The sequence below is a fragment of the Anabrus simplex genome, chromosome 4 (assembly GCF_040414725.1).
Source record: "Anabrus simplex isolate iqAnaSimp1 chromosome 4, ASM4041472v1, whole genome shotgun sequence".
Lineage (NCBI taxonomy): Eukaryota > Metazoa > Arthropoda > Insecta > Orthoptera > Tettigoniidae > Anabrus > Anabrus simplex.
The window spans coordinates 197,087,854-197,106,299 of record NC_090268.1 but is presented as its reverse complement, the minus strand read 5'-3'; the positions used below and the strand labels follow the sequence as shown (position 1 = coordinate 197,106,299).

The 18,446-nt window shown below is 38.5% G+C and overlaps 1 protein-coding gene across 1 annotated transcript in view; it reads right to left on the bottom strand.

The window, feature by feature from the left end:
* LOC136871754 (chitin synthase chs-2) overlaps positions 1 to 18,446 on the bottom strand; it is a 286,502-nt gene that overhangs the window by 158,542 nt on the left and 109,514 nt on the right. Inside the window, exons 9-11 of the mRNA XM_067145304.2 lie at positions 15,527 to 15,715; positions 1,824 to 2,085; positions 421 to 677 (exon numbers count right to left, since the gene is read on the bottom strand). Coding sequence (XP_067001405.2) covers positions 421 to 677; positions 1,824 to 2,085; positions 15,527 to 15,715 — 708 coding nt within the window. The remainder of the gene's footprint in view (positions 1 to 420; positions 678 to 1,823; positions 2,086 to 15,526; positions 15,716 to 18,446) is intronic.

The following is an 18,446-nucleotide window of genomic DNA, read 5'->3' as shown; positions in this document are numbered from 1 at the left end:
GCCTTTTGCAGTTGCTCACAATATTGTAACTTATTTATTACTCTGTACAGAATAACATCATCCCCAAAACGCCTTATCTCTGATTCCACTTCTTTACTCATGTGATCATCATCATCATCACATGCAGTTTCCAGCTGTTGGCTGGGTCTGCTTCACTCATGTCATGTGTATCAATACATTCAGTAATTTAAGAAAGAAACAAGCTGTGTTTTGATAAGACTCTGTAAAGTTTATCCATTAACTTTAGGAAATTATACAGAAAACTTGACTGAACATGTTAATACAGTTAATGTAGTAGTTAATTAACCATGTAGTTAATTAACCATTTAATTTGAAAACTATTTATGCCTTATCTAATTATATCTACATATAACTAATTATATTGAAAAAATAACTTTGCTATTGTGTTACATGACCAACCTGACTCCAGCGCTTTCTTTTCCTGATCTTTTTCTGGTCCTTCAGATGGGCTATCATTTTTGTCTTTCCTGGAAGTGTCCAGACAAGTCTTCCTCCATATGGTGTAGGATATTTCTTAGGAGGTCGCACTCGGATCCTAGTCTTGTGAACAAGAGAAGCTGCTTCGTCGATGGTGCTAACCAGCAACTTGACATAGGGATTCACCACACTCTCATTGTCGTCATCAAGTTTGAAGGCATCATCGAAGAAGATGTGAGCTGAAATATTGAAAAAGAAACATTATTCCTAGTATCGACTAGAAATTTAATTCTGTATTAGAAACTATTCTCTTAAGTAATTTCTTACATTCTTAAAATATAATCAGTATTTTATGATAGAGTGATTAAGTGCACTTATATACAAAGTAGATCAAGCAGATCATTGGTTCTTGCAACAATGTTTAAATATTGCTGCAGATCCAAGCTGAGCCATCCACAAGTTGACAGAGCTGATCTCTCGTACATCAATCATTATGAAGAAACTGGAAATAAGGAATAAGGGAATTACTGTTCAACAGTAAAGTGTGGCCTTTGGTCGACAGCATGGGTGTGTGAAGTGCAACTTTACAGCAAGTAAGAAGAGTCATCAGCAACACTCTGGACTGCAGGTAACTCTGATGGCAGCAATGGAAGTGGCAGTACTAAATGCTTGTAATAGGAGATGTCGAGATGAATTCTGATGTTGGACCAGTGAGATTGATTGGCTGAGATTGATGGACAAGATTACTGAGAGAGGATTGTCAGATTGAGCAAACAAGAGAGCTCATCTGCAAACAGGAAAATGAAATGAAGGAGATAAAACAATGCATAAAGGAAGATCTGAGAATTATAACAGTGAAGTTTGTGTAGAATACTGGAGAAATGTTGCAGGTCAAAATGAGGGGATCAGAGGAAGCTTAGAGAATGCAAGTAATGTGGCAAGATAATATGGTGAACTAGGAAGCAAAGAGTAAAAGTATTTTTATAAACAGTGTGACAGAGAATGACAATGGCAATTTAAATGACTTGGTGAAAAACTTGTTGGATGTGGGAAGGAAAAAAAGGAAACAAACTGCAGTAAAGCAGACATTGATGACAGGTGCAGGCTGGGGAGACCAATGAGGAAGAGAACAATTGAAGTGAAGTTAGATTTGGCTCTGAATAAAGGTATAATGAATACAAGGAATTTAAAAGTAGAAAACATGAACAAAGAGACTATCCTAGAACAGAGAATCCTGCATTTAGACTTGAACTACACGGAGGTTCTAACAGCTTCAGTTAATCCGTATTTAGAAGCAATGTTGGACACTATCCCTACACCACATTGACTAGGTGTTTAACTAGCTGCTTGACTCTGATCTCAGACCAGAAAGAATTTGTACTCACTCTCAAACTCATAGTAATCAGGATCCACAACTTTCAGGTATTTCTGTGCGACTCTCCTTGCCGATTGATCTTCATCCATTCGTAAGATGGACTTCAACATTTCCATCATCTCTTCCTTAGTCTCGTGCCACATGGTTGCACAAGCATAAATTCGAGTGATTTTATCCGAGGATTCCACGTCGCTCTTGGGTGATGTGCTGCTGGTTGTTGAGTGGATGGAAATTCTTTCGTAGTAGTTATCATTACTGAAATCAGCCAGTTCCTATAAACAAAACAAGGTTTATACTATATGATGTATTCCATATTTCTAGGTTGCCAGGGAAAATGAGTGTAAGTCAGAAAATGACTTGCGCTCTTCTCTCCTAGATCGATATTAACATGTTTACTTCTACTGTTAGGGACCAAATTAAATATTGTACATATAGTTTAGTTCTGACTTATACTACTTAGACCAAAGATCAAAATCTCTTCCAGGACTCACACCATGAACATTTTCTAACTTATACTCGTTTCCTTGGCAGTCTAGATTTATTTTATTATCATGGTATTTTTATCTGTAACTTGGTCCATAAAATGAACAACAGTCTGAAAAAACTTAATCTGGCTAACAAAAATCCTGCTGATCTTATAAATATGGCTTCTTGATGGATGAAAAGAATCTAAGGTTGAACTCAAGAGAGTTGCCTGTGCAGTTCAGGCCATGAAGCAATTAGCTCGTATTCGGGACATGGTGGTCTCAACCCCCATTATTGAAACTCCTGGAAATGGTTATCTGTGGTTTCCTTAGAACAGAGAATCCTGCATTTAGACTTGAACTGCACAGAGGTTCTAGCAGTTTCAGTTAATCTGTATTTAGAAGCAATGTTGGACACTTGACCTACACCATATTGGGTAGGTGTTTAACCCAAGAAGTGCTAAGGATCTCTAAAAGTGGCTCACTGTGCCTTCCTGTGGTGCCAGGGTAGCTTTTTGAGATCCTCAGTAAATATGTGTTTTCTTGACTGTTATGTCATGAGATGGATAGATCGAATCACGAATGAAGAGATACTGAATCGAATTGGCGAGAGGAGATCGATTTGGCTAAATTTGAAGAGAAGAAGAGATAGAATGATAGGACACATCTTAACACATTCACGCTCATCATCTGAGCTGGCTATTTAAAGAGCTGGCCCAGCTATTCCACCTGTTAGTGGCAGAGCAAACAACAATGAATTCTTTTCATAATAAGTTCTAAACTAAACAAGATATGGAAACAAAAGTTTCCACATACCTTAATGAAGTCCTCTAGTATCTCTGTAGGGTGTGGTAGGTAATGTCACACTTTCCTGGGTGAATGGGAACACCACACTTTCCACAAAAAATAGCGTGTTTCACTAATAATTTTATTTTTGAAGCACACTTTGCACCTTCTTGAGGAGAACTTGACTTTATATGATGGTGGAAACTTCAAGAGAATATGCTCTTTTATCTTTCCATCTAACCCAAATGGTGGATCCTTGGCTGCTGCCCTTTCTGGTGGCAAAATCGTTGGATGTTGACTTGGAACTGATGAAGTAGATGGAGCTGAAATGTCGGAGAGAGGCGACTGTACTTGTATGTCAGGTTCACTTTTTTCCTGGAGCAAGTTCCTAACTTTTGTCTGCATGAAATTCAGAAATGTTTTTGATTTTTGAGGATTTGAGTTCTGGAAGAGCCGAAATGCATGAAAAAGTGAGCAGTACAGTAAATAAAAAAACCTTTTTTGGCTACTTTATAGTTTTCCTCATGAAAGGATCATAGAGATAGAGGACAGGTTTAAGAATTTAGGAGTAATATTACAAACACAGGGAACTGTGTTTAAGAAACACATACAAGATAAAGTTGACACAGCGATGGTGGCAATGAACGAGATAAGACAAATTGGGAAACTGTTGCTTGATACAGGAATGGCACTATTCAAGCTAAAAATTACACCAATATTGATATATGCATTAGAAAATATACAGGATCACCTGACCAAGAAGGACCTAATGAAAATTGAAAAAGTGAAGGTAGTGTTCTTAAAGAAGTTACTCATCCTCTCAAAATATACATCCTCCTGTCTGGTATATGTGTTAGCCAATCAACCATTTTATATAGAAGATTTGAGAAGCCAACGGATGCTGCCTGTCACTGGAACATGTGATAAACTACTGTGCGAACTTAACGACAGGAAGAAGGATATCTGGAGTGATTTTTTCTGTACAGACGCCATGCCAGCCTGTGAGTGGATGAACTCTAATTATGAACTCTGCCACATGATTACATGAATGGTGGTGCATGGCTTTCATTTTAAGGTCTGTAAAGAGAACTTAAACTGTGTGCGTATACTGTGTGAGAAGCTTTGTGAAAGATACCATGTTTTAATATGCAGTGAACGTAAGACATCTATAATGACATTCTGTAACAATTAATGCACATTGTGTGATATTCTCATTATTATTATTTATCATGAAACAACTCTTTCTGATCAAAATGGTGCATATATTGTTAGTTTCTGATAATATTTACCAATTTTATAAAATATTTTCTAAACCGTTCTAGTACTAACACATGGCACTTGTAGAGTTAACTAGCTGCTTGACTCTGATTTCAGAATTTGTACTCAATCTCAAACTCATGGTAATCAGGATCCATGACTTTCAGGTATTTCTCCTCTCCTTGCCAATTGATCTTCATCCACTCATAAGATGGACTTCAACATTTCCATCATCTCTTCCTTAGTCTCTTAGATTTATTTCCTATTGTCAGACAAATGCTGGGACTATACCTTAATTAAGGCTCTGGACATTTTCTTCCCGGTCCTAGCCCCGTTCTATCCCATCGTCACCATAAGACCTCTCTGAGTTGGTGCCATGTAAAACAGATTGCAAAAATTAATGTGAAAATTAATTAGTACCTTCTTCTACTCTTAGATTTCTTTCCTTTATTCTGATTTATTTGAACTATCAGTGTAAACCTTTATATGAGGGTAATCCCAAAAATAAGGTCTCCTATTTCTTTTTATAAATACAGAACTCTGTTTGTGTGGCTGTTGGCCACAATATTGTGAAGTGTGTTTCCCGTGCTCGCATATAAACATGCGCGCGTTGTGCTGAGGCACTCAGTCTTGGCTTCGCAGCCGTTGAGAATGGAGCTCCCATAGGATGTTATTGCAAGTACAAAGTGCGGGCAGTTATTTGGTTTTTGAACATAAAAGGTACTGAACCAATTTAAATCCATCGCCAATTAATGAAAGTGTATGGTGAGTTGTGCATGGATGTCAAAAATGTTCGTAAGTGGTTTAGAGACTCTGCAGCCGGTCGGACTGAAATTCACGACGAACGAACAAAGGAGCGGGAGACCATCAATTTCCATCGAGACAGTCGTGAAGGTTGAGCAAATCATGCGTGAAGATTGGCGGATCACCCTGGATGATCTCTGCACTTTGGTTCCTGAGGTTTCCCGAAGCGCCGCTCACAACTTCCTGAACAACATGGCGGTGAGTTAGTATGACATGGGCATACAAAAACTGTCACAGCGTCTACAAAAATGCATCGACCAAATTGGTGATTATGTAGGAAAATAGCAAAATGTTCAAGCTGTAAAATGATGTAAACCATTGTAGAAATAAACAGGTCTATGCATTTATAAAAATATAGGAGACCTTATTTTTGAGATTACCTTCGTATCTTGATATAGATTAATGCATCAAGTCCACCTCTGTGGTGTAGTGCTTTGTGTGATTAGCTGACACCCACCCATCCTCCGGAGGCTCAGGTTCGATTCCCGGTTCTGCCATGAAATTTGAAAAGTGGTACGAGGACTGGAATGAGGTCCACTCAGCCTTAGATGGCCAACTGAGTAGAGGGGCATTCGATTGCCACCTCAGCCATCCTTGAAGTGGTTTTCCATGGTTTCCGCTTCTCCTCCAAGCAAATTCCAGGATGGTACCTAGCTTAAGGCCATGGCTGCTTCCTTCCTTCTTCCTAAGCTATCCCTTCCAAACTTCTTCCGCACAAGGCCCCTGTTCAGCACAGCAGGCGAGGCACTGGTCCTCCTGCCCAGTTGTATCCCCGACCAAATGTCTGATTCTCCAGGACACTGTCCTTGAGGTGGTACAGCTGGGATCGATCCCTTGCTGAGTATGAGGAAAAAGCCAACTGTGGAGGGTAAATGGAATTTTTTTGGAACGTTTAATACATTAATTCACCTAAAGCAGAGGTCGCCAAACTTATGAAGCTTCTGAGCTACCGTACCATTTTTAAATCCAACTGTGAGCTACTAAAAGAAATAATAACTTAAAAAAAAATCTTACATTTGTTTAATGTGCATTAACTTATATTTCTAGTAAATATGAAATTAATTTTTCTTAAACTATTTATAAGAAAAACAAACTGAAATAGAATTGTACATAAGAAAGAAACTGAGGGTAGATAGTAATAAATTACAAATGTAAGAACAAATTTTTTAAAATCAGACTATACATTTTAATGTGAAGGATGGCACTCTTTTTTGACATCAACAAGTGTTTTAATGTTGGGAGAGTAGGTAGTGGCTGCCATTCGAATACAGTTGTCCAAGTGTTCATCAGTCAGTCTGTTTCTGTACTTGTTTTTTTTTTTTTTTTTTTTCATACTGGGAAAAGAAACCTCACACAGATATGTATTGCTGAACATTGCCTTCACTTTGAGAGCAACCTGGATCAAAACTGCGTATCATTCTTAAGGAACAAGAGGCTAAATATTTTCAGAGATTGAAGAAAGTGACTTTACAGATAAATCATTTTGAAAAATCAATCAGTTCCTACTCCACTGCAGTACTGTCTTCTTGAAAATCAAAATGTTCTATGACACAAGTAGAGAACTCTTCAGCATGAATCTCTATAAAAGGCAATTTGACAAGCTGTGCAACAATTGAAATGCTTTTGAAATCTTGGAAGCATTTGTTGAATTGACTTCTCAAAGAATTTCAATGTATTGTTTGCTGTTGCAAGGAGGCATTGAAGAACCTTGCTTTTCAAGGGTTTGTTTCAAACAGGCAAAGTGTTGCTTCATTCTTAAGAAAAGCAGGAACTGTGGGGAAAAAAATCTCATCCAGATGAATACAAATGCTTAGGAACCGATGGAGCTCCTGGGATAGTGTATTACACAATGGTAAGACAGGAAATTTGGAAAGCTGTTGTCTTTACGACACAAGGCTATGAACCCCTTCTCTCTGCCTACAATTGCAGGAGCTCCATCAGTCGCTAAGTGTTGGTATTCACCCTGGATGAGATTTCTTCCCCAATGTTCCAGCTTTTTTGGGGGGGAATGAAGCAACATTCTGCAATTATTCCGCTAATATCTTTATCCTTACCTTGAAGCTGAAAGATAAGGAAAGAGACTTGGTGATGTCTGCAAGAAAATCAAAATCCTGAAGCCAAACTGGATCTTCTAGTTCATGGAAGGATTCGTTCATTCTTTCAAAAATTCTACTACGGCAGGAAGCAACTCTTTAAAACATTGTAACACTCTGACTCTAATAAGCCAATGAACCTTCATATGAAGCAGTAGACCACCATACTGGCAATCTAGCTCATCAATCAGTGCTCTGAACAAATGTCTCTGTATTACAAGTGCTCTAACTTTGTTCACTACTTTTATGACTGTTTTCATTTCGTAGTTCATACTTAAAAACTTTCCACATGGTGACTGCTGGTGTATTACACAATGGTAAGACAGAAAATTCAGAAAGCTCTTGTCTTTACGACACAAGGCTATGAATCGCTTCTCTCTGCCCACCATCGCAGGAGCTCCATCAGTTGCTAACCCCACCAACTTCTTTACAGGAATATTTTCAGAATTGATAAGATCTTTAACTGCTAAAAATATGTCCTGTCCTGTAGTGTGTTCTCTTAATGGTATAATTTTTACCACCTCCTCTCTCATTTCAAAATTATCAAAAGCCATTCTTGCAAAAACAGCCAATTGAGCTGCATCAACTATATCAGTTGATTCATCAAGTTGTAGGGAATAACAGCTGCAGTGAACAAAGTCAGTTTTAAGTTGTGATGTAACTTCAGAACTCATAACACCGAGCTCAATAGCTGCAGTCGCTTAAGTGCAGCCAGTATCCTGTAATGCCAATTTAAATGATCTGCTATTGGACATTATAAATTTTCCAGCTAACTAATTCCTGGTTGCCAGCGTTTTGCCCCCATGTGCTAGGTTGGATATATCAGTTGGTACCTAGCACACCTACCAAGACGCTGGCTAGTGCATACCGTGGAGGCCACTGCGTAGGCTACTTGGAGCCACCGGCAGTGCCAATGCACTATGAGAGACTTTGTCTCATTACCAAAAATTGATGCCTGCTTGGCCATCAGATGATATAGAAGTTAATTCCCATAGGAAATCTGAAATATTTGTCCCGAATGAGTAAATTTTTAATACCAATTTACATGGACCGTTATTGGATATTATAAATTTACCAGCTAATTCATTCCTGGTTGCCAGCGTTTCGCCCCCTATGGGAATCAACATCGATATCATCTGATAGCCAAGCAGGCATCAATTTTTGGTAATGAGACAAAGTCTCTCATAGTGCATTGGCATTGCCGGTGGCTCCAAGAAGCCTACGCAGTGGCCTCCACGGTATACACTAGCCAGCGTCTTGGTAGGTGTGCTAGGTACCAACTGATGAGCCCAACCTAGCACACGGGGGTGAAACGCTGGCAACCAGGAATGAGTTAGCTGGAAAATTTATAATGTCCAATAATGGACCATTTAAATTGATATTATAAATTTACTCATTTGGGACAAATATTTCAGATTCCCTATGGGAATTAACATCTATATCAGTATCCAGTATTCGGGAGATAATGGGTTCAAACCCCACTGTCAGCTGCCCTGAAGATGGTTTTCCGTGGTTTCCCATTTTCACACCAGGCAAATGGTAGAGCTGTACCTTATTTAAGGCCATGGCTGCTTCCTTCCCACTCCTAGGTTTCTCCTATCCCATCGTTGCAATAAGACCTATCTGCGTCGGAGCAACATAAAGCAAATTGTAAAAAAAAAAAAAAAAAAAAAAAAAAAAAAAAAAAAAAAAAAAACTCATAACCTCAACTCTGTACATGACATTATCTCAGTTTCATGTTTGAAACTATCATATAATGTATCTGCAGCTTCTAAAAATCTAATTGATGCTGTCTTTGTACGGTTTCTTGTCTAATGGTTTTAAATAGTTGACTGTTGAGCATTAAGTTTGGATTTTAGCTGTTTTACCTTTTCTTTTCTTAGAGCCGAATCCAGTGGGAAATCTTTTTCAATCCCTGAGTGAACGGTTTTGAAGTAACGTTTGACTTTCCCTTTCTTCCCAACTGATACACTTGTACAGCACAGTAAACACATACATTTGTCCCTTACCTGGGTAAAGAAGTAATCTGTTTCCCATTGCGACTGAAAGTGATACTTTTTTGCTTTTTGCTTGAAAATGCCATTATTAGAACAAACCTAGCTTAGTATCGATGTATAAATCACACTATCCACATTAGCAAATGTCTGATATATACACGAAAAATATAACGTTCACAACCTCATGCGTATACAATCAAGTATGAGACTGATAATATAGTATTCTTGACTGACAATGACAGTTGCATGGTGTGAGTTCAATGGAGCAATTCTAGGTTAGCCAACCTGAGCGTTACCGCAATCTACCGAAAATGTCCCCGTGAGCTACTAGTAGCCTGCAGTTGATGGTTTGGCAATCACTGATCTAAATAAATATCTACACCTGTTGTGTTCATAATTGTCTCAAAATAAAGATCTCTTTCTGAATATTGCCTGCATGTCTTTCAAGTTAGAAACTTATGTAACTGTAGGAGGATATGAAAGTTGCTGCTTCAGGTAAGACTCGCTGGAGGAAGCTTGCTACCCTACGCCCCATATAGGAATGAAACAATTTCATAATGTGACTATATATTTTTAATGATTAAACATGACATTACTGTTTACATTCCCTTCTGACACTACACAGATGAAGTATCCACTACAGCAGTCCATTTTGGGATTAGGGGAACTTTGTATGATCTGCGCATTTTACTTGTGTAAGTTGTTGCAGCCAAGCTCACTGTAGTGATGCCATGAGACTTACCATATGAGCAATGCATGGTACTTCCTTGCGGCTAAAATACAGGGAGTATAATTTAAGACTTCATAGTGGAGTACTAAGGCATAGGAACGCAGGGAAGCTCTGACAGCGAGTGCAGTACCCGCAATGGCGAGCAGATAGTCGTCTCAAAGAAGCGGTATGATTACGCTTATAGAAACTAAACGAAATTGCAAGTTGCTTTACGTCGCACCGACACAGATATGGCGATGATGGATAGGAAAGAGCTACATAGGAAGCGTAGGTGGCCTTAATTTTAGGTACAGCGCCAGCATTTACCTGGTGTGAAAATGGGAAACCACGGAAAACCATCCTGCTGACAGTGGGGTTCAAACCCGCTATCTCCCAAATACTGGATACTGGCCACACTTCAGCGACAGTTGCTATCGAGCTCGGTTAAATGAATCTGAACTCGCCAGCTATATACGTGCTCAGGACAAATAAATAAATAAATGAAAGAAATAAACTAGTAAATGAAACTGAATTGAGAAGATGTTGAAAGTGAGCTCCTTGAGCTGTGTTGCAAGCTTCACATCGTGCAGAATTGTCGGATGTAAAATGAGCAGATTCTCTGTCTCCTAGGTCTTATTGTTCTGTAAATTGACATATCCACTCAAATAAAGCCATGCTTTGTCACTCACAAAAAAAGTTTGGATCGACTACATCATCGTCGACACTATTTATTAGCCAATTGCAATGAAATCTGTTGTCTGTAAGTTATGGACTGAATGAGTCCAGAAAGATCATAGATGTATGGTAATAATTTTGTTGCTTTATGTGCTGATGAATATGAAATACCAGCATCCTGAGCTACTCTCCGAAGCAACTTACGTGGACTGACTTGCAGTCTTGCCTGTATATCTTCTAACCTCTCCTGTGTGACAGCTGTTCTCCTTCACTGTTTTTTGTTATTAGTTGCAGAACCAGTACTACGCCACTTGTGAACGAGTTGTTGCATGTCATGTTTTGATGGTGCTGTAGACCCGGGAAACTATCTATGGAATTTTTGAAGGCACCTTTTACCTGGTTTCTTCTTCTTGTGCAAATAACACTTTACTGAAAATACTCTCTGTGCTGTAGTGTACCTTAACAATCATTGTAATATCCTCACAACACACCTCTAAAGTCCAATGGTTACTAGTGAACTGTTGCATCAGCTGTCAAGAATTCCTATAATGCCAAGCTTGATACAAGCCAATGGCACATGCCATACCTGACATGAGCCATATGGCGTTTGCTTGGAGATCGATCAATCAATCAATCAATCAATCAATCAATCAATCAATCAATCAATCAATCAATCAATCAATCAATCAATCAATCAATCAATCAATCAATTGCTACTGATCTGCATTTAGAGCAGTCGCCCAGGTGGCAGATTACCTATCTGTTGTTTTCCTAGCCTTTTCTTAAATGATTGCAAAGAAATTGGAAATTTATTAAACATCTCCCTTGGTAAGTTATTCCAATCCCTAACTCCCCTGCCTATAAAGGAAAATTTGCCCCAATTTGTCCTCTTGAATTCCAGCTTTATCTTCATATTGTGATCTTTCCTACTTTTAAAGAGATCACTCAAACATATTTGTCTACTGATGACATTCCACGCCATCTCTCCACTGACAGCTCAGAACATACCACTTTGTTGAGCAGCTCGTCTCCTTTCTCCCAAGTCTTCCCAGCCCAAACTTTGCAACATTTTTGTAACGCTACTCTTTTTTTGGAATTCCCGCAGCCTGTGAGCAGAAGTGCAAATTCTTAGATTATACTCCCTGTACTAATGGGAATCAAAGGGCAAATATGCAATCTTACCCAGATTAAACCTCATACCTTCTGCCTCAACATTACCGTTTCATTTAGAGAAAATGATTCCAAGTATATTTGGTGTTTGCTATAACTATCAACAAAAGTCGGGGCTGACTTATGTTAAAATCGAGAAGGACTTACGATACCAGTGTGTACTACTAACAATTTTATCCTTATTACTATTATCAAAATAGGGACCATAATTATGGAAACATTGCACATGGAAAGAAAGAATTTGAAGAATTATCCAGTACAGTTAGTGTTCCTATATTGTGTGCCACACTTGGCACATTCTTCATGTGAAGCGATTATGGCTGCTTGTCTGAGGTAAGTAGCATTATTGATTATGCAAGAAAGTGTACAGGAACATTTCAATGCATTAGATATATTCGTAATAGATGAAAGGAATGTCATAAATACCAATAAATACCATAATTTCCCATTAGCTTGATCTGGGAGCAGAAGAAACATGCGGGTACTGTATGGTACCACACATAATTTACAGTAGTTTTTCATGTTGTTCTGTTATTTCTTTATTATCATACTGACAAGTGGATTATTACAAAAGTTAGGTTTCATAAATGTATGAATACGAACTGGATGGATTTTTACTACATATTTTTAAGGTATAGGATACAGTGTGTTCAGACATCCAAGCATAGAAACTTGGTAATTTGTTTCCCTCTCCAGTGGCCTCCTCTTAGAGAAAGTACAGGGTTATTCTAAGTTCCCTGAAAGTATCAATGAATAATTTTGAAACTACTGATCAAAATTTATTCAGATGCATGTCAAATCTCGTACCATTAGTTGACAGGCTTCGCTTCATGCACTTTCCTCGCTCGTCTGGCAGGAAACATATTCATCATCTCCACACAGAACTTGTACAATTTCTGCTTGTCATAAGCACACAACCCCTGACCCAGTAGCAAACTGAACCCCTTACACTGCAATTGTCATCGTAAAGTTCTCCATGCGTAGATTATGGAATGGCCAGCGCCAAGCTTCATGATGATTTTTGTTTAAAGGGGCCTAACATCCAGTTCACCGTTCCAGCTCCAAATTTGCTCTAGGTGTAGTCTTCTTTGGACTTCGTGTATACGTTCTTCTCATGGCTTCCACAATGTGGTCTGCTACACGAGGGCATTCCTGTCCTTTCTCTCGGTGTGCCACACAGCCTGTTTCCATGAATCGATCATACCATGCTTTAATAGTTGTCACCTGTGTTGGAGCCTTCTGATACTCTTCTCTGAAACATCTTTGTACGGTAATTTGTGATTTCATTTCATGAAACTGCAGACAACACTGCGCTTGCTCTGCATTGTTGTACACCTCTATGGCAACTGCATCATGTTTCCTGCCAGATGAGTGAGGAGAGTGCATGGAACAAAGTCTGTCAGCTAGGTCAAAAGTAGATGATATGGCATGAGGTTTGACATGCGTCTGAATAAATTTCGATCAGTAGTTTCAAAATTATTCATTGATACTTACCGGTAAATAATTTAGACTAACCCTGTATTACGTGTACTGGAAGAGGACGACAAAGACGTAAGGAATATATTCATTGAGCCCCACTGGATGTGGTTGTATATTCTGATAAGGAATCTGCACAAGGGAATGAAGGAGATTTAGTAGACAATCTTACACAGTGACAGTTGCGCGCACTAACTGAAATAGTTTTCAGCCATGATTGTAATAAACAGTGCAATGTTTCCCTTGAAGAGGGTTTTCTAATGAGTAAAAGGTAAAAGAAAAATTAGTCCCCTCAACATAGAACTGGGATAATTTCCTTACTGAATCCATACCGTTTCCCAAATCAGACTATTCCTCACTCCAGTATGTCATCACTGAAATATTTGAGTGCTTCTTTGATGAGGAATAAAACCCAAAAAATGGAAAAATAAATTAGTTGTTGAAGTTGACTCCACAGAACATACCTGTGTAATGTAAGGAAACAAACTTCCACTTGTTTTCTTGTAACAGAAAACTAAATGCAGCTTAGTTTTAGGAACAGTTGTAAATAATAGGGTATAAGTATAATTTTTTAAATTTTACGTTCCTATGTTTTTCCTGTGCAGGTTACTTTTCATCCAAAGAAAAGACCTCATAGGGTCACATTCAATAATCATGCAACTTAAGTGGATTACAAAATTTCGCAAAAATCTGTTCTCGTGACAGACATGTGATACCAAATTGTACCAGGCTATTATTGACCACCCAGAGGACCAATTTACATGAAAATAGTTTTCTTTGCTTCTCAACAATGAATATCTTCAGATTTTATAAAATAAACCAGTTAAGAGAAAAATAAAATCTCCATCCTTCTTGGGTTAAAAGTGGAATTTCTTTAAACGAGTCATTATTCAGTCATGGAGAGCTATATGTAGCCATGTCTTGCATAAGAGCTAGTGGATTGTTAAAAATGAGGTTACTAAAGGGAAAAGAACTGTGTTTTGCAAAGAAGTACTGTAATATTTCTCTCTTACTAAGACCTTGAAACCTTAGAATATTTTTCTATTACTGGATCCTATTCTTTTCTTAAAACCACGAACCTGCTACGCAGGCATAGCAGGGGGAGAGGTGATACTCCCACGTGGCGCGTCCCAGGTGGCGGATAGGGGGGTCCTAACCGGCTTGCCGGCGGACTTGAGGGAAATAAAATACCTCTCGCGGACCAAACACACACCCCCTGTGGGTGGGGGAGGCAGACGAATAATACACCCACGGTATCCCCTGCCTGTCGTGAGAGGCGACTAAAAGGGGCGACCAAGGTATGTTTAAATTGGAACCATGAAAATTGATGGTTATGAATTTCATGTTTTTGGTCCGTATTGAACAATATATAAGTAATAATAATAATAACTTAAATGTGAATATATTGTATTGAAAAGGTGGAAACATTTAAGTTATTATTATTATTACCATGAAAATGCTTTTGATTCGTGCCATCACGCGGGGAACACCAAGGGTTGCTTTTACTTGTGCGTAGTACCACTACATTAGGTACGAAATTGGTTTGTGATTAGTAGCACACAGGAGCACCGCGCGGTCGGCTTTTGCAGTACCTGTGAATAGTACCACCATATGAGCAGGACCATGGGATGATAGCTAGCATGGTTCTGCCTTGCCTATGATTAGTACCCACTATATGAGGAACACCACGGGATAGGGAGAGGTCCCTGTGGTTAGTACTCTTATGTGATGAACACCATAGGTTTGCGTTGCCTGTAAATGGCGCCGCAAAGTGGGAAAACATAGGTCTGTATTAAATGTCGAATTTCATAAGCTCTGAGTAGTACAATAATGTGTGGAATGCCGCAAGTCTCTGCTACTTTTGATTAGCACCGTAACAGGACAGCTACCATGGTTCTGTTTTGATAGCGATCAGTACCGTTATGAGGGGCCGATAACTTCGATTTAGGACCCCCTTTTGACTGCACGCATAATTGATTCAGTGTTATGCTATAGCAGTAGTCCCTTGGTCAGTAATACGATATTGTCACGTCCGTTTATGTGCCTGTGCGACATTGCGGGTCGCAACCACTGATTGTTTTAAATTCATGTCCATCCATTCATTCTTCGTTGTCACATTTTTAAATTCTGGTCAGTGGAGAATTTTAGACTTTTAATATGTCATTTCATTTCGTCTCATTTCGTACCATTAGGGGCCGATGACCTAGATGTTAGGCCCCTTTAAACAACAATCATCAATCATCATCATCATCAATCTTTTCTTAAAATAAAATGAACATTACCTCAGTCTTATAGTCGTCCCCATCATCTCTTCTGCGGTTCAGAGCCAGAGACTGATCAATGAGGAGTGAATCGTACATAGGTGTCACAAAGAGCTTCTCAGTGGTGGCCAGGCGTTCTGCTTTTGGTGTCCAGATGTGAAGGGTTATCCATGTCTGGGATAGCAGCCACAGTAACCACACCCATGCTTGCTACAGCAAAGAAATACAAGGAGATTATTTCAGTTCTATGATGTCAAATTTTGTAAATATCATTAGCCGTTCCTTTAGTTTATCTGGAAAGTTTAAGCAATCTAGAGACTAAGATTCATTAGCAGAGAGGAGGTTCTGGTATGCATAATCTTTCCTGCCTGAAACTGTTCATTCAAATTTTAATTATAATTTACTTACAGAAAATGTAACTGAGTTTTCTTTTCATTAAGACTTGTCTATAGTGTGAATATCTGAGGATATTCAGTTTGGTTGATTTTAAGTAAGTGTAAATAAAACCATGACAGCAGGTATATGAAACAGTCGTGAACTTAATTGGCTTAAATTGTGAAAACGTGGCTTCCCCCTTTCAAACAGCCTTCTCCATTCCCTAGATTTAGGCCCTTTGGCACATTAACATAGGCTAATATAAGCAAAATATTGAATTTGTCGTACAAAGTTGAGACACAGCTGATTTTAAGACTTGTGATCCAAAAAACGAAACTTGGTATGGGTCCTCTCCATTCCCCTTTGGCACATGAACATAGGCTAATATAAGCAAAATATTGAATATGCTATACAAAGTCGACACAAAGTTCATTTTAAGGTCGAGGTGGGAAGGCGGTGGCATATAAAGATATTCAAAAATAGTGTGGTATCCATAGGTTTTGGGATTGCTGAGATGAACAGTGACACTCCAAATGTCATTTACCTTAATTAAGGCCATTGCCACTTCCTTCCCACTCCTAGCCCTTTCCTATCCCACTGTCACCATAAGACCTATCTGTGTCAGTGCATCATAAAGCCAATTGCAAGATTGTGAAAAATTTGGCATGTTTTTCGTCATTCCATCTTCCTGGACTAGCAAGATTGCCAAATCAACAAAACTTATCAATGAAATACAATATAAAGTAACTATACCATTGTACCGGGAAGTAAACCTCAACCCCATGCATTTAAATGAAGCACCTGGAAAAACACTATCTAACACACAAAGTTTACAACAGCTACTTCAAGAAGTTGAGACTTTCCTCCATAGATGTCCCCATTAAAAAACTGATGTCATGCACTGTGGTGCAAAGTGGAACAACTAGAAAGTTAAAAAAAATTTGTGTTTATTGGTTTTCTGAACTGAATTGACTTTCTTTGTTTTTGATACTTCAAGGTTTGCAACACTTCTTACTTATCCTGCCAATCAAAGGCTTCTTGTAACTTTTCGACTGCCCAATAAAAATGAGAGGGTGTGTCTGGTTTTAGTCCAGAGCCTTTGCGAACCTTCCTCTCGGGTATAAAAGCCGACACCTTTGCGAGCTAACTTATCTTATTGATCGTCGTGTTATTGAGTGTGTGTGTTAAGAGAAGAGGGGGGGGCCTCATCCATTGGCAGGCAGAACATCAGCTAAGGTAGTGGCCACCATTTTTCTACCTCAGTAGTTATCTCCGCAAGCTGACTCAAGGGGAAGGTCCTCTATCTTTAATTATGTAACCGTCAATTTCCTAAAATGTAAATTTTTCTTCCTTCTCATGTAAAAGTACTTAACTGAAAACCAGTGATAGAGAGTGCATTACCCTCTCAAATTCCCCTTCAATTAATTTTGAGTTGACTACGATTTTGTAACTGTTTTCACTATTGTAAATTGTAAATTACCTTGTCCATCTAGTCATCTCAGTAGTGTGGAATTAGCCTCTGCGTTGTTGGGCCACAAGCACAAGCAGTGCAAGTGTCCGCCTCCATACATTTTGATTTTGGGGCCAGTAATTGAACCTGTTGTTTTCCATAAAGGCTCAGTAGAATGAGTACTCGATACCCCTGCATTATTTCTTCCATGTAAAAGAAAACTGATACAGTATTGTTAAATGTAGGTTGTACCTAGAGAGGCCTGAAAATGTAAATTTTATTGAGCAACGGTGTTCTAATCTCTTAACTTAAAGGTTGCCTTTGTGTAGGCTGTAAGTGTTTGGGAGCGTAGTCTCCTTGCTATAACTATCGAGCTCTTTTCTTGTAAGGTAAAAGATATTTATGTAAATACTGAGTGGTGCCTTTGGAAGGCCGTAACCTGTAACCATTGGAGCAAAGTGCTCTTGGAAATTGTGTTTTAAAAATCCTGTAAAAGAAATTGGGAGATTCATCTCCTGGTCTATCTGTCTAAACGCAACATAAGTGATGTAGGGGCTTCTGTAAATAGGGAGCTCAAATTGTAACTAATCTTTTCTGGGTTTTTCTGTTTTTCTATTTTGTACAAACTAGCTCTGTACTGAAATCTTGTTGTTTGTTAAAACTGAATACCTGAAAAGAAATATAACCTTCATTTTTAAAGTTTTAAATGAATCTTTTGACTGTCGTAGATAGACCCATTCAAACCAGCACCTTTCTTTCACCTCTCTGTTCCACGAAAATGCAGTAACAACCATAAACAAGGAATATGATGTTAAAAAATTAGGAGATTAAAAATCTCTCTATATATAAAGCAGAATGTCGGCCTGTCTGTCCATATATTTCTTATACAAATCCATACCATTCCACTAATCTGAATCAAATTTTGTATACTTACCTTTCAAGACCCCATCTACAAAAAATTTTAACAGCCCTCTCCATTCTCCAGATTTAGGCCCTTTGGCACATTAACATACACTAATATAAGCAAAAAATTGAATTTTTCATACAAATGATATAGAGCTTGATTCCCATATGGAACCTGAAATATTTGTCCTGAATGAGTAAATTTATAAAACC